Genomic DNA, 25651 nt, shown 5'->3' on the forward strand with positions numbered 1-25651 from the left:
AAACTACCTCCATGAAAGGGAAACCCTCCTACACGCCATGAAAAGGAAACCCTCCTTACATTCCTACCAAGAATTTAAATTGGTACTGCCACTATGGGGAACAGTATGGAGGTTCCTTGAAAAACTAAAAATAGAGCTACCATATGATCCAGCAATCCCACTCCTGGGCATACAGCCAGAGAAAACCATAATTCAAAAAGATAGATGTACCCCAATTCATTGCAACACTATTTACAACAGCCAGGGCATGGAAGCCACCTAAACATCCACCAACAGAAGAATGGATAAAGAAGATGTGGCATATACATATATATGATGGAATATTACTCGGCCATAAAACAAATGTAGCAATATGGATGGATCTAGAGATTGTCACAATGAGTGAAGTCAGAGAAAGACAAACATATGATATCACTAATATGTGGAATGTAAAAAAAAAATGCTACAAATGAACTTATTAACAAAACAGAAAGGGACTCACAGACTTAGAAAATAAACAGAGTTACCAAAGTGGGGAGGGAGGATCAGAAGACTGGGATTAACATATACACACCGTTATATATAAAACAGACAATCAAGAAGAACCTACTGTATAGCACAGGGAAGAAAATAAACAAGAGTTACCAAAGTGGGGAGGGAGGATCAGAAGACTGGGATTAACATATACACACCGTTATATATAAAACAGACAATCAAGAAGAACCTACTGTATAGCACAGGGAACTCTACGCAGTACTGTGTAATGAATCTAAAAGCGTGGATACATGTATAACTGACTCACTTCACTGTAGAGCAGAAACTAACACAACATCGTAAATATCTCTTTTTTCCCTAAATTTATTTGTATTAGTTGGAGGCTAATTACTTTACAATATTGTAGTGGTTTTTGCCATACATTGACATGAATCAGCCATGGACTTACATGTGTTCCCCATCCTGAACCCCCCTCCCACTTCCCTCCCCATTGTAAATATCTTACACTCCAATAAAAGTTCATATAAATATGTTAATATAAATAACTTTTATATTAAACGTATCCAATAAAAGTTCATATAAATAAACTTTAAAAAATAAATTAATAAAACTACCCTCAAGATGTTTCCCTTCTAATGACCAAGACCTACAACGTAGAGCAGGATTCGGAGCAGCAGAGTCTGCGTTGCACTGACCTTTGGTTGCACCCCCATCCTTTGGGTGCAGGCCCAGACCCGGGTTGGCGGGATGGTGGTTGGAGGTGGATACGCCCCTTCTCCCCGCCCTACCCCGTCCCGCGGCCGAGTTGATAAACCCGGACGCGGGGCCCCGGGGCTGTCCCCGGGCACCGAGGAGGAAGGCGCCCCTCGCCATGGCTGCGCGGTCGCTCCTGCTGATCCGCGGGGGGCGCGTGGTCAACGACGACTGCTCGCAGGAGGCCGACGTGCTGGTGGAGGACGGCGTGGTGCGGGCGGTGGGGCGCCACCTGCTGCCGCCCGGGGACGCGCCCGCCGGGCTGCGGGTCCTCGACGCCGCCGGCAAGCTGGTCCTGCCCGGCGGCATCGACACGCACACACACATGCAGTTCCCCTTCATGGGCTCGCGCTCCGTGGACGACTTCCATCTGGGCACCAAGGTACCTGGCCCCCGCGCGCCCTTGCACCCCGGACGCCCGCCCAGTCCTCGGCCGTCTCTCCGGCGGTCCCCGGACCCGGAGGAGCGAGCCGGGGAGACCCCGCCGGATGCGGGCCCCCACGCTGAGCTCCTTTCTTCTGGGTGGTCCTCCTCCGGGGGGCATCAGCTCTGCTTCGGCCGAACCAGACGCCCCCTGCGCCTCTCTTTGGGTAATCTGACTCGTTTAAAGCAACCTATTCCCTCACCCTCGTTTCTCCACCCCCCTCCCCCGAACCCCTCCTTTTCACTGGGTGTTCTGTGAAACTCCGAAAGTCCTCCTTAATATCTAGACTCTTTGTAGTCGACGCTCTCAGCCAAAACCAAATGAAAAATCCATTCACCCGGTAGTTATCGCCTTGACTCAAAAGTTAGCAGCGCACGGCGGGTGATGGTGTTGAGCCCACCACATCCACAATCGTTGCTGCCACCCTCCAGCAGAAAAAGTATTCATGCAAGGCCGACGAAGGTTTCCAAGAGTGCCGTTGCAGAAACGGTCTCCCAGCGATAGCTCTCGACCTGACCCCACCCCTTCTCCTACCTGCTTGCCTGTGGACATCAAATTCAGACCCTGATTCTTGCTGATTGAGCACCTGCGGCTTTCACAGAGGGGTAGAAGGATCAGATTACAGATCTCCCCAGGTGAGGGAGGCCTGGGTTTCTCTAGACACAAAGGCCTAAAGACTCAGCCTATGAAAAGAACTGAAACGAATCTCCAAAGCTCCCGGAAGAAAAAAATAAAAAATAAAAATTAGAAGATGAACAGGGCAGCTTATAGGAACCTGCAGTTAAAACTGCACGCAGCCACTTTGCCTGGAGCCTGACCTGCACCCTTCTCGAGGCTCCCGTTGGAGCTGTGGTGGGACAGCCAGCTCCTTGCAAAATGCAAGTAGTGATATCCTGAAGGTCTGAGCTCTCTGTGCGGGTTTTTTTCTCATTGACCGTGCTCTGATGTGTATGAAGCAAATCGGGCCGTTTAGTCCAAGTACAGGCTGTGCGGTTTCAAAGCCGTTTTGAGGATTTATCCATTACCCTACCGATTTCTAACAGCTTTACTCTCTCTACACCTTTCTTCCTCCACGTTCCCAATCCTCTATAATTGACCCAAATGTTTAAGAAAAAAAGAACTGTCTGACCCAGAGAGAAGGTCTGGGGCAGGCTGCTGACACCAACATTTGCAAAGCTTCCTCCTAGTTACTAATTACCAGGACAATGGTCAAGGTCTTTTATAGGAAAGATCAGTATCTGTTGAAGAGTATTCACTTTTCTCTCTTGCTAAAACGTGAAATTTGCTAAATTTCAACAACTTTATTTATGTTGACATGTAAAATACATTTTTTCAGATATCCAAGGAATACATGATTGTAGAAAGTTGGGGGGAAAAATAGAAAAATAAAAAGAGTAACAGTATTACCCATAATTTCTCACTTGGTGACAATGTTGTGGTTTAATGTCTTTATGGTTTTCGTATGCTTTATTTTACATAACTGAGGTGGTATTGTGCATGTGTGTACCTGTGTATAGAAATTATGTATCCTGTTCTATTCGGTTATTGTACATGCACTTTCTGTTGTCACGGACTCATCATTCACTTGGTGCATTGCTGATGGCAGGGCATTTCATTGACACCCCCATTTACCAAGTAGGGAGCTGCTGTTGCTGATCATCAGTCAGTCACCAGGCCCACCAGCCTCATTCCCCTTCATTATTTCCCTTTCTCTCATCCCAGATGAAGCAGCCAAGAAGGGTTAGGATGCTGTGGGGAAGGGACGTTCCTTCTCTCTCAAGATGATTGGTGCATGCCTGAAGATCCAGGGAGGTAGTTCTCAGTTTTCTACATGTTCTTGTCCATTCTGGGATTCCAGTTTGGAGAGGTTTACGATTCCATTACAGTAAAGAATCCACCTGCAATGTGGGAGACCTGGGTTCGAAAGATCCCCTGAAGAAGGGAAAGGCTACCCACTCCAGTATTCTGGCCTGGAGAATTCCATGGACTGTACATGACTGAGTGACTTGCACTTTCACTTCACTTCATGATTCCATACTTAGAAGACAGCTTTTTGTAGCATATTATTTAAAGAACTTTCTGGTTGATTCTCTAGGCATTTCTCACTTAAAGGTTGTCAAGACATTAAAGGAAAACATGTTTTTCATGAGCTTAGAATTGCGAGCAGAAAACGATATGGTCAGAGATAAGGTCAAAGATTGAGCAAAGACTAAATGAATGTTGAACATTAAACAGTACTCACAAAAGGGCAAAGTTGCAAAAGTTTACTTTAAATTGGCTGGTTGGATCCCAGGAGGTACCCACCCTCCCACCCCCACTCCCTAAACAGATGAGACTCCATAACAGGGAACCAGACAAGTAAATATAGATAAACATGAGCATTAAAGTATTGGCCTGAGTTCTGAAAGAAGGCCGTTATGAAGTTATTTTGTCCTCTATATTCACGATAATTCCCAGTGCAGGGTTGGTGGTTTTGGGTTTGGGGAAATAGGGACAAAGAAGTCTTTTGTAAATGCTGGTCATATTTTATACTAAACTTGAAAGACATGAGTACTGTTGAGCAGCCTTTGCTTCATCAAGTCTATGCTATGTTTTAGGCACTAGCTTTGTCTTCCAACCATCCCAGGTGCCACTGTCTACCCTTTGCAGTTAAAGAAGCTGAAATGTAAGTCAGGTGGCCATGGTTGCACACCTAGTAAGTGGCGGAGTCATTCTGCAAATTCAGGACCACCTGCCTTCTATACTAGGTTCTCTTCCTTTCTGAAATGATGATTGTTTTAAAAAATCTAATGTTTAGATTCACCAAAGTGGCCATAGGTAGATGAAAAACCTATATAAGTAAGGGGTATGTTACTGTGAGATGGCTTTTGTCAAAGACAGAGCAAAGTCAACCTTAAGATATACAGTAGCCCTTCACCTTCCCAGTGCTGGAGACAGTTAAGGTTGTCAAAATAAATATACACTGCAGGGAGTGCGTTTGTGAGACATTTGTACCTGCATTTATAGCCACATCATCTCTAAGGGTACATAAATGGGTACCTTAAGTACAGAAAGCCATAAAGTAAGAATGATATATCATGCTTTCAGGAGATGGGTCCCAAAAGGTTAGACCAGTGTGTGCTTCCTGCAAGCACCAGGCTGATCATTTATAATATCTGACAAACAGAAGGGATACTGTTTGTGGTGTTCTATGTATTGATCACTAGGTTGTGATGGAGCCAAATTTAAAAACTGAAATATAGGTCAACCAAAGATTACATATGTTGGAAATCTAATTCATGTCAGAGGTAGGTTTAAAGCTTATAATTGATTTACTTAATTACAGGTAAAAGCCTTCTTTCTGATATAACTAATGGTAATAGCTCCTGCTTTAAAGAAACCACATTTCATTTTGTTATTCTGTACTAGATATACAGTAGTCTTCCAATAATTTAATATCTGTTGTGAAAGACAATGGGATTCTTCATTCAAATGGGTATTGTAAATTAGATAAACTTGAAGGAATTATGACTGCTTTTACAACATCCTGTGATAAGAAAGTGAATTAAAAGAACTTAGTCAGTTTTCAAATATATATATATTTGTATTCAGACACAGACACAGCTTGGAGTGGGTGAACTCACATTAAAAACCTGGCAGCATCTGTAGCTGGCAAAAAAATCATTTTTTTTTTAAATTGAGAGAATGCAGAACACCTTTTATGTGAAGGACAAAAAGTCCTCAAAATTATCAAGAGAGAAAATTATACTTTGCTCTGGAACTTTTTGGTAAAATGCCATGACGGTGATTACTTATAATAAGGGAGTGGAAGGTATATGATTAAGCACACATTCACGGTTGTATTTATAGAGCTTCCTCACCTTGTAGAAGAGCTGTGATTCAGAGAGTTTGGTTGCAAACCAAACCTCTTTTTCTGTTGCCTCTTTTTCGGAGCTCCAGGATGGGTTTCAGAAGGAGTGCGGGCTGACTCTGTGACCTTGGGCAAGTCAGTTCCTCTCTGGGTGTTGTCAGTGTTTCCTTATCTGTAAAACAAGGCAATAATAGTGAGAACATCTTCGATTAAACAAAGTTTTTAAGTAGTGGAAAATATATATTCATCATTCAGGAAAAGGCTGGAAATTATAGTCGCTTAATATATGTGAGTTGAATGAAGAAACCCCTTTTAAAAAAAAAGGAAAATACAGAAGAGTATAAAGAAAAATAATAGCTAGATCGCCTACAGTTTCAACATTTTGCTTTTAACATTTTCATTTCAGATTTTTCTTTTTTGGGAGGGACATATAAACGTTTTTCCTTGTACTTGACCCGTTTTTCTTCCTCTGTTTCCCCTACTGTTAACACCTCCACTCTCACCGTGTTCATGTGGGACGTTTTGGTGGCATCCAGCTTTTTTTGGCTTGTGTGTAACAGTACGACGTAATTCATCACTCAAATGCTTGATAATTGACGTGGAAATCACCCCTCAGGGTGAAATGCCTGGGCCAGCGTTGGACCCATCTTAAAAGAGTCTAACACATACATCCAGATTGCCTTTCAGTTTATGCCCCAATCCCCACCCACCTCCACAGCAATACATCCTAATTCCCATCTCACTGCATCCTAGCTAATTGTGGATGTTGACTTTTTAAAAATTGATGCTAATTTAATAGGAAAAGCATAGAATTTCTTACTGTTTTTAAACAAGAATTTCTTTCATTGCTGGTAAGGCTGAGCTTTGAACATTCTTGTGTTAATAGCTTCCATGGTCCAGCTGTAAAAGTGTGTAATTCTATGATTTCCATCAGTGGCTATTTACTGATTACAAATTTAATCTTTGTACTAATCAGAAGACAAAAATAAAACCATCTCAAAGATTAATTTGAAGCCACTTGGTATGAAGTAGGGCTTTGGCTCTGTTGAGGGTGTTGTGTGTTAGGAAGCCTTTCATTGAATTTTACAGAATCTGGGACTTGCCTTCTTTCCATTTTCATACTTGTGTTTTGCATGCTTTTCACTCCCACTTGTTTTCTTCTTCATTCATCTGGACCGCATGTCTTCAGTGTCTGACAGAGGTAGTCAGGAATCACAGTTTCCTTGATACTGCCATCAGGAAGGAAAACTTTTCCTCTAACCACTTATGTTTAGTTTGGTGGGTAGCTCAGTCGGTAAAGAATCTGCCAGCAGTGCAGGAGACCCAAGTTTGATCCCTGGGTTGGGACAATCCCCTGGAGAAGGAAACCAAGGCAAACCACTCCATTATTCCTGCCTGGAAAATCCCATGGACAGAGGAGCCTGGTGGGCTGCAGTCCATGGACTCGCAAGAGTCGGACATGACTTAGCGACTAAAACCACCCCCAAGAATTGAACTGACAAAAGACAGATTCGAAAGAGGAAAGATAGATTTTTAAAATTCATGTAAATTCAGTCCAAGCTCACAGAAAAATGTGATTCAAGAAGGCAAGTTAGAATTAGGGGCTTCTATATCACCTTGGGGCTTCCCCATGGCTCAACGGTAAAGAATCCATCTGCCAGTGCAGGAGACACAGGAGTTGCAGGTTCAATCCCTGGGTCGGGAAGATCACCTGGAGGAGGAAGTGGCAACCCACTCATATTCTAGCCTGAAAAACTCCATGGACAGAGGAGCCTGGAAGGCTATAGTCCAAAAGGTCACAAAGAGTCAGATATGACTGAGCACAGGCATGCCTATAACCTTAACATGGGAAGGGCACTTATGGGAAAACAAATGGCTTTTAGGAGAGACCAATGGGCTCTTAAGAGAATAGATGGAGATATGATATTTCATGACAAGATCTATTTAGGTGTGGTGCAAGTTTCTAGTCTCAGGTAGTAAGAGTCATCTTCCTGGAAGGGGATTTATGACAATTCATTTCTTTTTTGAAAGGCTCTGCTTTCAGGCAGGTAAAGGAGGTTCAGGCAAAGAAAAAAAAAAGGCATCTATTCTCAGATGCCTTCAGCTCAAAATGATTTTTAAGCCACAGTGGCATATTCTGGACCTCATCACTGCCATTTAATATGGAATAGCCTTAAGTGATGGATTTTTAAAGTTCATAATTAGGTTCCATGAATTCAGGCAACAAATAGTTCTTGGAAACCCCCTAAGTGCCAGGCATTGTGGTTGGGGTTATAGAGATGAAACTGTAATCTTTGTTCTCAATGGCAGACAGACTGGAGGTATATGGGGCTCTAATTTTTCTCGGCTTTGGTAATAAATTATACGCAGTGAACTTTTGGATGTGTAGGCTTAACTTGAATTTTGTGTGACTATTTTTGAGTGAACACTTGCAATGTGGCGTTTTCCCTTGTGCTTAGTAACCAGTCCTAATTGCTGACATCACTGGGCTACATTTCTGATAAGTGAGTTTCAGCACCTGCCCAGAGCCTCCCCCCAACACTGCTCTGTCCTCTTCTTTTCAGATGTCAATCACAATTGAGGGAGGACACCTCACTGTTTCTGTTACATTTCACTGCCTCTAATAGAGAAATTCTGTGTTACAGTGTAGTAGTCATGAGTTCCTCAGCCCTGAGGATCTGTTTACCCATAAATGCTTAAAATAAAATAAAGCAGATCATAATCTTTAAAAAAAACACAGGAAATTATTGGAGGCATAGATATAAAAATAGACTAATTCTGTTTTGTTAAAAGTCCTATTTAACACTGATTAAGTAATAGGCTTGGGACAAAACTGAGCATTCAGCTTTCAAATGTGCTTAGGGTCTACATTCCATGTTAACATTTTCATAGAAGGATCTTGGAAACAACACAGCCAGGGCTAGCAATGTTGTTGAGAAACAGAATTGCTCATGAATATGCAATCTGCACAGCTTTCCCACTTTGCTCTTGGAGAAGTGAACCATCCTAATTATTCTACCTCATAATTTCTGGGAGAAATTCATTGGTCTCTCTTCCTTTCTCCCTTAAACATTTAAAGAATATTTATGGACTATAACAGGCATGAGGCATATGGCAATGAAACTACATCAACTAAATAAAAAAAATCTCTGGAGGATGGGATAAAAGTTCCCTAAAAGCAGGCCAGTAGGCAGCCAGGGCTAAGAGTCACTGAACTGGGGACTTCTCTGACAATCCAGTGGTTAAGACTTCACCTTTCAATGCAGGGGGTTCAGATTTGATCCCTAATCAGGGAGCTAAGATTCCACATGCCTCAGAGTCAAAAAACCAAAACATAAAACAGAAGCAGTATTGTAACAAATTCAGTAAAGACTTAAAAAATGGTCAATTAAAAAAAAAAAATCTTAAGAAAAAAAAGAGTCCCTGGATCAGAGAAGGGACAAGGAGAGAAGAATGTGGGTGACTTGACTCTCTGATATGGAAAGGAACTCAGATCATGCAGAGCTTTAGGCAGCTGTGTGATAACTGTTTTTCCTTCCTCCTAACAGCGGAGGGAAGTCAATAAAAGGTGGAAAGTGGCCAGCGTGGCTGGGGATAAGGTGACCGTACATAGGCTAACTGCTCTAGCCTGGTCAGGAGATGCAGGTAGCCCACGGAGCAGTGATGGAAGGATGGTGACCCAGGGTCTATGTCGGGGAGGGGATACGTTTGCTGATGGATTGGACTTGGTGATAGCAGGGAGAGAGGTAGACGTCAAGGGTACCTCTTGAGTCTGTCGTTTGCCCGGTTGGATGGGTGATGGTGTGATTAATATTTCACACTTGGGGAGGCAAAGAGTAAGGCAAGGTACTGTCAGACCTCTCTTTTAAAGTATTTATACTTATTTTTAATTTGATTTATTTATGTTTTATTTTTGGCCTTGCTGGGTCTTCATTGCTTCTTTCGGGCTTTCTCTAGTCGTGGTGCGTAGGCTCTCACTGTGCTGGCTTCTCTCGTTGTGGAGCACCGGCTCTAGAGTGCGTGGGCTCTGTTGCCCCCCAGCACGAGGGACCTTCCAGGACCAGGGATCAAACCCATGTACCCAGTACCGGCAGGTGGACTCCCACCCACTGGACCACCAGGGAAGTCCCTGTGGAGGACATCTTTTTACAAAGCCTGGTTATGCTTCTGAAGTTAGAACATAAACTGGAATCATGAAATTTGCTTTCCTAAGTCTTAGTGACTATGAGAAAGTTGAAAATTCAGCCAAGTGTTTTTCTTCCTCAGGCTCAAATGTCCTGTTGGATTTCTTTTTTATTCATTTGGGTTGAGCAAGTCCTGTGATGAATTTTAGTGAAACAAAGTCACTTGTTCCAGGATGAGCTTAGAAATGAAAATTCAGCGAGGCCATAAAAGAAAACACCTGAGATGCTTTCAATAATTATTTACAGTCTAATACAGTCTTAAGTAAAATCTTGTGTTATGTAATATTATAACCCTACTGTTGGTTAGAGTTTATCCCAATTTATGTTCAGTCACAGAAAGGAGATCAAACCAGTCAATCCTAAAGGAAATCAACCCTGAATAGTCATTGGAAGGACTGATGCAGAAGCTGAAGCTGCAATACTTTGACTAGCTAATGTGAATAGCCAACTCTTTGGAAAAGACCCTGATGCTGGGAAAGACTGAATGCAAAAGGAGAAGAGAGAGGCAGAGGATGAGATAGGTAGTATCGCTAACTCAATGGACATGAATCTGAGCAAACTCCGGGAAATGGTGAAGGACAGAGGAGCCTGGTATGCTGCAGTCCATATGGTCTCAAAGAGTCAGACACGACTTAGAGACTGAACAACAAGGTTTGCACATAAGATAGCAAGTACATGCTCTTCTCTCCCTAAGAGAAGGTTCTATACAAATTAGAAGGTTTTCAAGGGAGAACAGGCAAAGTAATTAGGAGCTGAAAGAATTGATTTATGAGCCAAGATTAGAAGAGGTAACTGCATTTTGTTTGGCTAACTGATAAATAAGGGTGAAGTCAATCAGCAGTAAATACAAAGGAAACAATTAGGTTTTGTACGAAAATATGAAAGGAATTTTCCCTCTTTCCTGGTTCTCCCTCCCCTAAACTCTTTTTATTCTTCAAATGTTGATCCTGGTGAACATGTTGTGAAATGAATGAAAAGCATCTGATGTTAAAAGCAAATCAGTGAATACTGAAAATCTACAAGGTGAGCTAGGAATGCGATGTTCTGATGAGTTGATTTGCTGGATAAAGTTAATTATCCCGTGAGTAGTAGCTGTGTGAAGGCAAAAAGCATCAAGATAAGGCTTTTCCTTGTAACTCTTTCAGGAGCACAATATTTCAATGGCATTTCTCAAAATGATGAACATGACATGAGCTTAATAAAATTTCATTTCCTTTGTGAATTTGCAATTCATAGTTCAATGGGATTTGTTTTGTTTTGGTATGGTCTTGGGTTTCCTAAATGGTTAATTTATTTTACCAACCTATGCATTTCTTCAAGTAAGGATTCACTGATGAACTGGGACAATAGGCTGGAAATCATCATACTAAATTGAAGACTGGGTAAGGGGAAAAGGCCTGCATGGGGTTGAGGCCCAGTGTGGGTGGAATGTAAGACCTCCTGCTCAAAGCTGCAGCCTCTTCCGTATTCCCAATTAGAATTGCCAACTGTGTGACCCTGGAGAGCCATTTGACATCTCTGAGCCTCAGTATCCTCAACTGTAAAATAAGAAAAGCAATTTCTATCTCTCAGGACTGTAGCAAGGCATCATTCAATGAGTTAATGTATATAAGATGCTTAACACAGAGCGAACAAGATGGTGGAGGAGTAGGTGGAGGTGGAGTACATCTCTCTCCATGGATACATCAGGGATACACCTTCAGACACAGAAGTGCATGCAGAATACCATCTGAGAGCGGACAGGAGGACCTGACCAGCGGAAAAGAAGATAGAGGACCATGCAAAACTCAGTAGGACGAAGGAACTAGGGGGAAAAACAGGAGTATTAGTAGGACTGGACCTGCCCTCAGCGGGTGGGGGAACTGAAGCAGGGGTCCAATCCCCACAGCGGGCAATTGTCTGCATCAGAGGAGAAACATTTAAGGCTGAGAGTGAAATAGCTGATCTATGGCAGCCTAAATGGAATGAGAATCAGCTCTTGCCACAGCCATACATACCCTGGACAGGAACACTGGTCTCCCGGAAGGTGCAGCAGCTGGGAGCTGGAGTTTAGGGATTGTGGAGCAATCATAGGGTGAGGGCTGCTGTTGACTGCAGAGAGACAGATAGAGGGGATGTGAGGGAGGAGACTGTGGTGGAAAATGCCAGTGGAGGGAAGCCAGGCAGCCATGTAAGCAAGGCGATACTGCTGAGTCATGCGTCAGGGGTGGAGCCTCCACCATAGCCTCTCTCTTCCCACACGCCGGCATCGGCAGCTGAACAATAGGGAGGCTGGCCCATCAAATGCCTGACACAAGAACTACAGAGTAGGACCCACCCAGGGTGCCCCTTTAAGTGCCTGAAGAGCCATCTACAGAGTAGGACCCCACCCAGGGTGCCCCTTTAAGTGCCTGAAGAGCCAATCTACAGAGTAGGACCCAGCCAGGGGGTCCTCTCTATGTGCCTGATGCGCCAAACAAGAGAAGGACCCCAGACCAGTCCAATTCAGTTGTTGCTCAGTCGTGTCCAACTCTTTGCAACCCCATGGATGCCAGGCTTCCCTGTCTATCACCAACTCCCAAAGCTTGCTCAAATTCATGTCCATTGAGTTAATGATGCCATCCGACCATCTCATCCTCTCTCATCCCCTTCTACTCCCACCTTCAATCTTTCCCAGCATCAGGGTCTTTCCTAGAGAGTCAGTTCTTCGAATCAGGTGGCCAAAGTATTGGAGCTTCAGCTTCAGCATCAGTCCTTCCAATGAATATTCAGGGTTGATTTCCTTTAGGATAGACTGGTTGGATCTCCTTGCAATCCAGGGGACTCTCAAGAGTCTTCTCCAATACCACAGTTCACAAGCATCAATTCTTAGGCGCTCAGCTTTCTTTGTAATCCAACTCTCACATCCATCATGACTACTGGAAAAACCATAGCTCTGACTAGACAGATCTTTGTTGGCAAAGTAATGTCTCTTCTTTTTAATATGCTATCTAGGTTGATCACAGCTTTCCTTCCAAGGAGCAAGCATCTTTTAATTTCATGGCTGCAGTCACCATCTGCAGTGATTTTGGAGACCAAAAAAATTAAGTTTCTCACTATTTCCATTGATTTCCCCATCTATTTGCCATGAAGTGATGGGACCAGATGCCATGATCTTAGTTTTCTAAATGATGAATTTTAAGCCAGCTTTATCACTCTCCTCTTTCACTTTCATCAAAAAGCTCTTTAGTTCTTCTTTGCTTCCTGCCATAAGGGTGGTGTCATCTGCATATCTGAGGTTATTGATATTTCTCCTGGCAATATTAATTCCAGCTTGTGCTTTATCCAGCCTTGCATTTCTCATGATGTACTCTGCATATAAGTTAAATAAGCAGGGTGACAAAATACAGCCTTGACATACTTCTTTCCTGATTTGGAACCAGTCTGTTTTTCCATGTCCAGTTCTAACTGTTGCTTCTTGACCTGCATACAGATTTCTCAGGAGGCAGGTCAGGTGGTCTGGTATTCCCATCTCTTCAAGAATTTTCCACAATTTGTTTTGATCTGCACAGTCAAAGGCTTTGGCATAGTCAATAAAGCAGAAATAGATGTTTTTCTGGAACTCTCTTGCTTTTTCGATGATCCAACAGATGTTGGCAAATTGATCTCTGGTTCCTCTGCCTTTTCTAAAACCAGCTTGAACATCTGTAAGTTCACGGTTCATGTGCTGTTGAAGCGTGGCTTGGAGAATTTTGAGCATTACTTTGCTAGCATGTGAGATGAGTGCAATTGTGCAGTAGTTTGAGCATTCTTTGACATTGCCTTTCTTTGGGACTGGAATGAAAACTGACCTTTTCCAGTCCTGTGGCCACTGCTGAGTTCTCCAAATTTGCTGGCATAGTGAGTGCAGCACTTTCACAGCATCATCTTCTAGGATTTGAAATAGCTCAACTGGAATTCCATCACCTCCACTAGCTTTGTTCATAGTGATGTTTCCTAAGGCCCACTTGACTTTGAATTCCAGGATGTCTGGCTCTAGGTGGGTGATCACACCATCATGGTTACCTGAGTCATGAAGATATTTTTTGTATAGTTCTTCTGTGTATTCTTGCCACCTCTTCTTATATCTTCTACTTCTGTTAGGTCCCTACCATTTCTGTCCTTTATTGTGCCCATCTTTGCATGAAATGTTCCCTTAGTATCTCTAATTTTCTTGAAGAGATCTCTAGTCTTTCCCATTCTCTTGTTTTCCTCTATTTCTTTGCATTGATCACCGAGGAGGTCTTTCTTATCTCTCCTTGCTACTCTTTGGAACTCTGTATTCAAATGGGTATATCTTTCCTTTTCTCCTTTGCCTTTAGCTGCTCTTCTTTTCTCAGCTATTTGTAAGGCCTCCTCAGACAACCATTTTGCCTTTTTGCATTTCTTTTTTTCGGGTTTGGTCTTGATCACTGCCTCCTGTACAATGTCATGAACTTCCATCCATAGTTCTTCAGACACTCTGTCAAATTTAATCCCTTTAATCTATTTGTCACTTTTGCTGTATAATTGTAAGGGATTTGATTTAAGTCATACCTGAGTGGTCTGGTAGTTTTCCTTACTTTCTTCAATTTAAGTCTGATTTTGGCACTAAGGAGTTCTTGATCTGAGCCACAGTAGCTCCCCATCTTCTTTTTGCTGACTGTATAGTTTCTCCATCTTTGGATGCAAAGAATATAATCAATCTGATTAATCAATATAATCAATCTGATTTTGGTATTGACCATCTGGTGATGTCCATGTGTAGAGTGTTCTCTCGTGTTGTTGGAAGAAGGTGTTTGCTATGACCAGTGCATTCTCTGGCAAAACTCTGTTAGCCTTTGCGCTGCTTCATTTTGTACACCAAAGCCAAATTTGCCTGTTACTTGAGGTATCTCTTGACTTCCTACTTTTGCATTCCAGTCCCCTATGATGAAAAGCACATTTATTGGGTGTTAGTTCTAAAAAGTCTTGTAGGTCTTCATAGAACCATTTGATTTCAGCTTCTTCAGCACTCCCCAGGCAAGGGAGCCCTCTAAGTGCCTGAATAAGGTGGAGCTACGGAGAAAGACTGACCAAAGAGGCCTACTGATTGCCAACTAAAAAAGGCTTGAAAAAAGACTCTGATAGGGCCATAACTCCTGTGGCAGATGCAGTCTATGTCCCTACACACTTATGCCGCCAGGGTCCCTGCAAGCCAAGTAGCTGCACCATCTTATGCTCAACTCTCACTGGGGCAGAGCTGCCACGGGCAAAAAATAAGTCTTGCACCTATGCTCATAGGGTCACTCGGTCATGTCCAACTCTTTGTGAACCTGTAGACTGTGGCCTGCCAGGATTCTCTGTCAGAGAGGGGGTTCTCCAGGCAAGAATACTGGAGCATGTTGGCCAATTCTGGTTGCCATACCTTTCTAAAGCACTGTATTTCCTATCCTAGCCACCAACCCCCTGAGTACCTGGTGCTGCCAGAACCTCTGAGACACAAGCAGCTGCACCACCTCCACACCTGGCCCTCACAGGGGCAAACCCAAGCCATCCAGGGCAGCCTCAGGAGCTAAACTCCAGGGGACAACCCACATGTAGAGGTGGAAACAAAACCACAATTGAAACCCAGAGGTGGAAATAAAACCACAATTGAAACCCAGGGGCAATGTGTCTAAGGAAGAAGATCCAAAATCTTCCTACCAGCTATATAAGCTGCAACTTAAGTCCACATGATCAACTAAGCAGACTCTGTGTCTATGGAATACATAAAAGGCCATTGAGAGCTCCCACAAAAGAAAATGCACTAACTCTGATAGCTGTGGACATTGGAGGCAAAAACACACAGGAGTAGAACCAGATTGGAATCTGTCCCACAGCAGATCCAGAGATCAGCAGTGTTGGAGGACATCCTAGGGAGAGATCAAGCCCTGAGCATTTGGAGTTGGAGCACTGACTCCAGGACCCTAGACTACCAAAAAACTACCCGTAGTGAGTATCAAATAGTGGGAGCTCACGCAAAGGAAACTACTTGAATACAAGACCCAGCATCACCCAACCACGAGTAGCACCCTGTGCAGGATGCCTCATCTAAACAACAAACAAAACAAAAATACAATCCCAATCATCAGCAGACAGGATTACCACCTCACTCAGCCTTGCCCATCAGAGGAAAAACAAACGACAAACAAACAAAAACTCGGCACAAATTTTATCCTATATAAAGTTCACACAACACTGGACCAACCTTAGGGGAGCAGAAACCAAAAGGAAGAAAGAATTCAACCTTCTTCAAGGAAAGAATTCAACTTTCCTTGAAGCCTCGGAAAAGAAGACCTCAAACACAACAGCTTAAAAAAAAAATAATGAAAAGACAGAGAAATAACTGCAGAAATGAAGGAGCAAACTAGAAACACAGAACTCCAAATAAATGAAGACTAAATAGGCAAACTGCCTGAAAAAATTCAGAATAATGAGAGGAAAGATGATTGAAACCTTGAAAACAAAATGGATAAAATGTAAGAATCAATTAAAAACACCTAGAAGAATTAAAGAATAAACATACAAAGACAAACAACACAATTACTGATATTAAAAATACTCTAGAAGAAATCAAGAGCAGAACATCTGAAGCAGGAGAATGAATTAGTGAAATGGAAAATAAAATGGTGGAAATAACTTCTGAAGAGCAGAATAAAGTAAAAAGAATGAAAAGAATTGAGGACAGTCTCAGAGACTTCTGGGACCATATCAAACACATCAACATTCAAAGTATAGGGACCGCAGAAGAAGAAGAGAAAAAGAAAGGGTATGAGAAACTTCTTGAAGAAATTATAGTTGAAAATTTTCCCGACACGGAAAAGGAAATAGTCAATCCAGTCCAAGGGGCACATAGAGTCCCATACAGGATAAACCCAAGGAGAAACATGCCAAGACACATACTAATCAAACTAACAAAGACTAAACACAAAGAAAGAATATTAAATGCAGCAAGGGAGAAGCAACAAGTAACATACAAGGGAAACCCCATACACTTAACAGCTTATCTTTCAGCAGAAACTCTGCAGGCCAGAAGGGAATGGCAGGATTTATTTACAGTACTGAAAGGGAAAAATCTACAACTGTACCCAGCAAGGATCTCATTCAAAATTGATGGAGAAATAAAAAGCTTTTCAGACAAGCAAAAGTTAAGAAAATTCAGTACCACCAAACCAGCTTTACAACAAATGTTAAAGAGGCTTATATAGTCAAGAAATACAACAGAAGAAAAAAGATCTACAAAATCAAACCCAAACAATTAAGAAAGTGGCAATAGGAACATATATACTAACAGTTACTTTAAATGTAAATGGATTAAATGCTTCAATCAAAAGACACAGACTGGCTGAATGGATACAAAAACAAGACCCGTATATATGCTGTCTACAAGAAACCCACTTCAGACCTCAAGACACATACAGACTGAAAGTGAGAGGATGGAAAAATATATTTCATGCAAATGGGAAGCAAAAGAAAGCTGAAGTAGCAATTCTCACATCAGACAAAATAGACCTTAAAGAATATTAAAAGAGATAAGGAAGGACACTACATTATGTAGTGTAGATCAATCCCTTGGGTTGATCAAGGGATCAATCCAAGAGGAAGACATAACAATTGTAAATATCTATGCACCCAACATAGGAGCACCTCAGTACATAAGACAAACACAGACATAAAAGGAGAAATTGACAGTAACACAATAATAGTAGGAGACTTTAACAACCCACTCACACCAATGGACCGATCATCAAAACAGAAAATACGGAAACACAAGCCTTAAATGATACCTTAGATGAGATGGATCTCATTGATGTCTTCAGGACATTCCATCCAAATGCAGACAAATACACCTTCTCCAGTGCACATGGAACATTCTCCAGGATAGACCACATCTTGGGTCACAAATCAAACCTCAGTAAATTTAAGAAAATTGAAATCATATCAAGCATCTTCTTGACCAGAACACTATGAGACTAGACATCAATTACAAGAAAAAACTGTAAGAAGCACAAACACATGGAGATTAAACAACATGTTTCTAAATAACCAACAGGTTACTGAGGAAATCAAAAGGGAAATAAAAAAATTTATAGAAACAATGACGATGAAAACACAACTCAAAACCTATGGGATGCAGCAAAAGTACTTCTAAGAGGAAAGTTTATAGCAATACAATCCTACCTCAAGAAGCAAGAAAAGCACCAAATAAACAACCTAACTTTGCACCTAAAACAACTGGAAAAAGAACAACAACAACAAAGAAAAAGTCCAAAATTAGTAGAGGGAAAGAAATCATAAAGATCCAAGCAGAAATAAATGAAAAAGAAGTGAAAGAAACAATGGTAAAGGTTAATAAAACTAAAAGTTGGTTCTTTGAGATGATAAACAAAATTGACAAACCTTTAGCCAGACTCAACAAGAAAAAAAAAAGAGAGAGAAGAATCAAATCAACAAAATTAGAAATGAAAAAGGAGAGGTTACAACAGACAATGCAGAAATACAAAGGATTATAAGAGACTATTATGATCAACAATATGGCAATAAAATAGATAACCTGGAAGATATGGACAGATTCTTAGAAAAGTTCAATCTTCCAAGACTGAACCAGGAAGAAATAGAAATTATGAACAACCCAAACAAGCACTGAAATTGAAGCTGTGATCAAAAATCCCCCAAAAAACAAAAGCCCAGGACCAGATGGCTTCACAGGGGAATTTTATCAAACATTTAGAGAAGAGCTAATGCCTATCCTTGTAAAACTGTTTCCAAAAATTGCAGAGGAAGGAACACTTTCAAACTCATTCTATGAGGCCACCATCTGGTTTTGATACCAAAACCAGACAAAGACAACACACAAAAAGAAAACTACAGGCCAATACCACTGATGAACATAGATGCAAAAATCCTAAACAAAATTTTAGCAAACAGAATTCAGCAACACATCAAGAAGCTCATACACCATGATCAAGTTGGGTTTATTCCAGGGATGCAAGGATTCTTCAATATACACAAATCAATCAGTGTGATACACCATATTAACAAATTGAAAGATAAAAGCCATATGATGATCTCGATAGATGCAGAAAAAGCCTTTGACAAAATTCAGCACCCATTTATGATGAAAACTCTTAAAAAAAATGGGCATAGAAGGAACCTACCTCAACATAGTAAACTCCATATATGACAAGCCTACAGCAAACGTTATTCTCAATGGTGAAAACTGAAAGCATCCCCCATAACATCAGGAACAAGACAAGGGTGTCCACTTTTGCCACTATATTCAACATAGTTCTGGAAGTCCTAGCTGCAGCAATCAGAGAAGAAAAAGAAATAAAAGGAATCCAGCTTGGAAAAGAAGTAAAGCTCTCTTTGTTTGCAGATGACACGGTACTGTCCATTGAAAACTCTAAAGATAGTATCAGAAAATTACTAGGGCTAACCAGTGAATTTAGTAAAGCTGCAGGATACGAAATCAATACACAGAAATCACTTGCATTTCTATACACTAATAATGAAAAACCAGAAAGAGAAATTAAGGAATCAATGCCATTCACCATTGCAACAAAAGAATTAAATATTTAGGAATAAACTTACCTAAGGAGACAAAAGAACTGTACTCAGAAAGTTATAAGATAATGAAAGAAATCAAAGACGACATAATCAAATGGAGAGATAGTCCATGTTCCTGGGTAGGAAGAATCAATATTGTGAAAATGACTATACTACCAAACACAATCTACAGATTCAATGGGATCCCTATCAAATTACCAATGGCATTTTTCACAGAACTAGAACAAAAAATTTCACAATTCATATGGAAACACAAAAGACCCTGAATAGCCAAGGCAATCTTGAGAAAGAAGAACAGAGCTGGAGGAATCAACCTTCCTGACTTTAGATTATACTACAAAGCTACAGTCATCAAGACAGTATGGTACTGGCACAAAAACAGAAATATAGACCAATGGAACAAGATGGAAAGCCCAGAAATAAGCCCATGCACCTATGGGTACCTTATTTTTGACAAAAGAGGAAAGAATATACAATGGGGAAAAAATAGCCTCTTCAATAAATGGTGCTGGGAAAACCGGACAGCTACATGTAAAAGAATGAAATTAGAACACTTCCTAACACCATACACAAAGATAAACTCAAAATAGATTAAAAACCTAAATGTAAGACCAGAAACTATACACTAAACACTATACAACTCTTAGAGGAAAACATAGGTAGAACACTCGATGACATAAATCAAAGCAAGATAATCAAAGAAAATAATAGCAAATGAAACAACTGACAAAGGATTAATTTCAAAATATACAAGCAGCTCATACAGCTCAATATCAGAAAAACAAACAACCCAATCAAAAAGTAGGAAAAGACCTAAACAAACATTTTTCCAAAGAAGACATACAGATGGCTGACAAACACATGAAAAGATGCTCAACATTGCTTATTATTAGAGAAATGCAAATCAAAACTACAATGAGATATTACCTCACACTGGTCAGAATGGCTGTCATCAAAAAGTCTACAAACAATAAATGCTGGGGAGGGTATGGAGAAAAGGGAAGGCTCTTGCATTGTTGGTGGGAATGTAAATTGATATAGCCACTATGGGAGACGGTATGGAGATTCCTTAAAAAACTAGGAATAAAACCACCATATGACCCAGCAATCCCACTCCTAGGTATATACCCCAAGGAAACCAAAATTGAAAGAGACATACATATCCCATTGTTCATTGCAGAACTATTTACAATATCTGTTTATTACAATAGAACATGGAAGCAACCTAGATATCCATTGACAAGTGAATGGAGAAAGAAGTTGTGGTACATATACACAATGGAAGACTACTCAACCATAAAAAGGATTGCATTTGAGTCAGTTATAATGAGGTAGATGAACCTAGAGCCTATTATATAGAGTGAAGTGAGTCAGAAAAAGAATGATAAATACCATATTCTAATGGATATACATGGAATCTATAAAAATGGTACTGAAGAATTTATTTACAGGGCAACAATGGAGAAACAGACATAGAGAATAGACTTATGGATGTAGGGGGAGGAGAGGGTGAGATGTATAGAAAGAATAACATGGAAACTTACATTACCATGTGTAAAATAGATAGCCAACGGGAATTTGCTGCCTGGCTCAGGAAACTCAAACAGGGGCTCTGTGTCAACCTAGAGGGGTGAGTGGGGAGGGAGATGGGAGGGAGGTTCAAAAGGGAGGGGATAGATGTATACCCATGGCTGATTCATGTTGAGGTTTGACAGAAAGCAGCAAAATTCTGTAAAGTAATTATCCTTCAATAAAAAATAAATTAAAAAATAAATAAATAAAAGGGATTTAGAAGACCGAAAAAAAAAAAAAAAAAGATGCTTAACGCAGGACTGAGTGTTTGAACAAGCTCTTCCTTGTGAGGCAAATACTTAGTAGGAAGTACAGGTCTCCTTCCCACGTCTGAATGTCCCCTTTAATTGAGATTACAGAATTGCCGCTGTGATACATGGCTCCCTGGACCCAGGGGAAAGAAGGAAGTATTTCAGCTCTTGAAATCATGTTCAGGGATTTGAGAAAACTCTGGGCTGCCAAAGGACCCTGGGTGACTAGAGAGACCAAAAAGAGGCTCGAGGGACACAGGGAGGGACACTGACGGTGCCCAATCACTGTTCACCAGATCCCAGGGTAGCAGCTAGGATCCTTGCGGCAGATGGATGGATGATGCCCTAGTGGTTTGGAAAAAGACAAATTCCGTTTTCCATCCATTGCGCACTCTGGCCCGGGCCGTCCTCTCCCAGGCACTTTGTTCCCATTTTGAGATTTGAGGAAATGGAGGAAAGTGGGAAAGAGAAACAGAACAAGAAGAAATGAAAAAAGACAAAAGTCTGCTCCTTTTCAGTTCATTAGGGATGTGAAGCATTTGTGATAAATATTTATTCATGATTAAATTATAGCTAGCCCCAGGAAATTTGCTGTAGTTTTAACAAAAGCGGCTGTTTGACCATCACATCTTCAGTTTCATGAGCCTCGTCATTACTTAATTTATATGGCATATATGAGTTTGTATCATATTATGTAAAACCTATACTTAATATAATACACCAGGCTTCCCTGGTGGCTCAGACGGTAAAGAATCCTCCTGCAATGCGGGAGACCTGGGTTGGATCCCTGGGTTAGGAAGATCCGCTGGGGACGGGAACAGCTACCCACTCCAGTATTCTGGCCTGGAGAATTCCATGGACAGAGGAGCCTGGTGGGCTATAGTCCATGGAGTCACAAGGAGTCGGACACCGCTGAACGACTTTGACTCACACTAAAACCATGTAAAATTTATTTTTTCGTCTTTCGAAAGTTAGGCTTTTTCTAGAAAATATAGCAACTACAAAGACAAAAGTTAACTAGAGGAAAATGAAGAAGACCCGTAAGCACGCCATTCAGAAACAGCCACTGAAAATGTTTCGTCCTGACTCCGTCCTATTTTGTTTTCTTGCTAAGGGCTGGTATGTTCTGGAGCGTGTTGCTGCGGCTTCTCTCTCTCTCTGTCTCTGGTTATTTCCACTGACCCCAGGACCCCTCTAGCACCCTTTCCAAGGTCACTGCCACGTCTTTCTCCTATCTTCCTCCTGAGTGTTGTTCAGTATCAGGGCTGTGTCTCTCTCTGTCTGCAGAGTGGACATGCGCCCGAGCATCTCATGCTCTCTCCCAACTGTGCCGCCCTCCTCTGCCCCTCATCGACCACCTCAGTCACCCCAAGCAAACGCAGCTCACAGACCCCCATCACCCTTGCAGCCACCACCGCCCTGCCTGCCTCTGGGAATCACTGCTTCACATGTCTTGGTCATCTTTTCAAATTCATTTATTTTTAACTGGAGGATAATTGCTTTACAACACGGTGTTGGTCTCTGTCATACGTCAACCTGAATCAGTCATCGTGTACATATGTTCCTTCCCTCTAGAACCTCCCTCCCACCTCCCCCTGTTTTTGAAGTACAGTTAGTTGATTTACAATATTATGTCAGTTACAGGTGTATAGCATAGTGAGTCAATGATTTTGCAGATTATACTCCATTATAGGTTATTACAAGATAATGGCTATAATTTTCCGTACTGTGCAGTATATCCTTGTTGCTGCTCTGTTTTATTACACACAGTCGTTTGTATCTCTCAATCCTGACTGTCCCTCCCCGATTCCTGCTCTCCTTAGATAACCACGAGTTTGTGTTCTCTGTGAGCCGGTGTCTGTTGTGCAGATACATTCTGCCCTTTACCACTTTTCTGCTGATTCTTCCTCGCGGACCCTTTTCTCAGCACTTCTGCCTGCTCCTGGCTGTTCCCGAGAGCACAGGCTCTGGAACCCAGTGACCTGGGTCCAGTCCAGCCTTTGTCATTCTCTCGCTGTGAGAACTAGGGGGTTATTTCATGGTGCTATTCTCAGTTTCCTCAACTCTAAAACGGGGTTAATGATATGACCTGCTGCTGAGGTGGTTTAAACTCTTAGAACATCAGAATAGTTCCTGGAACATAATAGGTGCTCTCTACCAGTTAGATTTTATTACCATTAGTGGCAGCTTCGAGTGTATGTCCTGATACTAATTCAAATCCCAGCCTCCTCTGATCTGTTTCCCTCCTCTGAATTTTCCAGCAGTCTTTTCCCTCTGCCTCTTCTAACATGCATGCTAAGTCACTTCAGTTGTGTTCGACTCTTTGCGACCCCATGGACTGTAGCCCACCAGACTCCTCTGTTGATAGGATTCTCCAGGCAAGACTACTGTAGTGGGTTGCCATGCCCTCCTCCAGGGAAATCTTCCCAAGCCAGGGATTGAACCAGCGTCTCTTATGTCTCTTACATTGGCAGGTGGGTTCTTTACCACTTAACACCACCTGGGAAGCCCATCTCTTCTAGGAGCTTAGCAATGTTAACTTCCTTTTCACAGTCCCTATACTGTGCTTACTATGGAAGTGTACTTGCTACCTGTTATCACCATCTGATTATTTTATAATTGTTTGTTTGTATTTCTGTCTCCCCCTCTAGACTGTTTGATTATTCGTGTGTCTGATCATTTGTGTTTCACATGGTGGAATGACCAGGTGAACCACTAGGGGTCTAGTTTCTTCTGTTTAGTTGCTTAGTCCTTGCTCTGTGTAAGATCAAGGAATGGACAATGTCTAAACACAAGAAACTGGTGATGTGTATTGCCTCCTGGAAGTCAGAATTGGAGGGAAGATTTTTCACTGCATTGTGTGTAACCACCCCTTTCATTCCATGTAATAACTTACATAGGGTAGACTTTTGGGGGGTAATAATTGTATTAAGATGTAATTCATATATAATAATATTTATTCATTTGGGTGTGCAGTTTAATGTTTTTTAGTACATTCACAGAGCTGTGCAAACATCACCACATTTTTAGAACATTTTTATCTCCCTCAAAAGAAGCCCAGTACCCTTTAGCTCTCATCCCAACTTTCCCCAACCCCCTTAACCCCAAGAAACCACTAGTCTTCCTAATGTGTGATTTATCCCTTTTGGATGTTTCATGTAATTGGAGTCATAGAATATGTAACCTTTTGTGACTGGCTTCTTTCACTTAGCATCATGTTTTCAAGGTTCATCCAAGTTGTAGCAGATGTATCAGAATCCCATTCCTTTTAATGGCCAAATAATATTTCATTGTATGAACACACCACCTTTTGTTTATTCATTCAATAGTAGATGGGCATTTGAGTTGTTTACACTTTTTGATTATTATGAATAATGCCGCTCTGATTATCTGTGTACAAGTTTTTGTGTGGACATGTTTTCATTTCTCTCGGGTATATACCTAGAAGTGGAATTGCTAAGTCGCATGATAACTCTATGAGGAACTGCCAAAGTGGTTGCATCGTTTTATTTATATTCCCACCAGCACTGTATTTAGTTTCCCACATCCTGCATGTGATGAGACTTTTAATATGGGAAGAATTGTTCTTTAAGCTTGATTTTCTAGTTCAATAGACAGGAAAAAGGTATTTTCTTTCAACACTTTAATTAACAGCACTTTCTATTAGAAAAATGCCTTTCATCCTCAAGGGATATTTGTGAGAAGATATTTTAGAAGGAAGAAGGTGAGAAGATTAATCTGCATTCAAATAAAAATCCAGAGCCTAAGGAATTTTTTCTGGTACTCTCATTATACCCATAGGGATTTCTTAAGAAATGCAAATATGTATTGTTTCACCATGCATAAGGCAATTGTTATCTAAAGATAGAGATAAAAGTACAGAATCCTGTATAAATAGTGAGATTTTTGAGAGCAAAAAGAGTTGGAGTGGGACCAAATGATTTAAGGAAAAAGTAAAAATCCACTGAAGTAAGTACGAAAACAGAGATGGAATATAGCTGGTGTACCTGCTGGAACCTGGGAGCACTCATTATGTCTGGGGAGGGAGGCTGTGGGGTGGGGGGTAGGGGAAGGTGACATGTGGGCAAACCTGGGAGAGAAGCTGGTGGCACGCCCTTCTTTGTTGTAACATGACAACATGTAACTTTGTCTCTGATGGTGAGATGAGCTGACATATGAAAAGTGGGAAAAGGCCTAATTCACAAAGGCTCATTGTGAGTTGAAGTTTACGAAGCACTTACCATGAACCAAACACCATATTAAGCACTTTATATACATCACTTCAGTATAATCTTCCCAGCGACTGTATGGTTTAGGTACAATTATCGTCCTCACTTCACAGGTTAGCAATCAGAGGCACCCGGAGGTTGAGAAGTTGCTGTCTACTTTCCCCTGTTCATTGCAGGATTAGTCACAAGTCAAGATATAAATAAATTTACGTGTCCATCTATGAATGAGTGGATAAAAGAAACCTGTGTATATACAATGGAATATCATTTAGAAAGAGGGAAATCCTGCCATTTGTGACAACAGAGATGGACCTTGAGGACATTGTGCTGAGTAAAATAATATGAAC

The 25651-nt window shown here is 41.4% G+C and overlaps 1 protein-coding gene across 4 annotated transcripts in view; it reads left to right on the forward strand.

The window, feature by feature from the left end:
* The first annotated feature begins 1215 nt into the window (after nt 1-1215).
* DPYS (dihydropyrimidinase) overlaps nt 1216-25651 on the forward strand; it is a 121236-nt gene continuing 96800 nt past the window's right edge. Inside the window, exon 1 of one of the 4 annotated variants that reach the window (XM_043483691.1) lies at nt 1216-1609. In XM_043483691.1, the coding sequence (XP_043339626.1) occupies nt 1346-1609 (264 nt within the window). In that variant the 5' untranslated portion in view covers nt 1216-1345. The remainder of the gene's footprint in view (nt 1610-25651) is intronic. The other 3 variants (XM_043483692.1, XM_043483690.1, XM_043483689.1) reach the window with 3 other exon arrangements.

Source organism: Cervus canadensis, chromosome 12, assembly GCF_019320065.1.
Source record: "Cervus canadensis isolate Bull #8, Minnesota chromosome 12, ASM1932006v1, whole genome shotgun sequence".
In the NCBI taxonomy this organism is placed as follows: domain Eukaryota; kingdom Metazoa; phylum Chordata; class Mammalia; order Artiodactyla; family Cervidae; genus Cervus; species Cervus canadensis.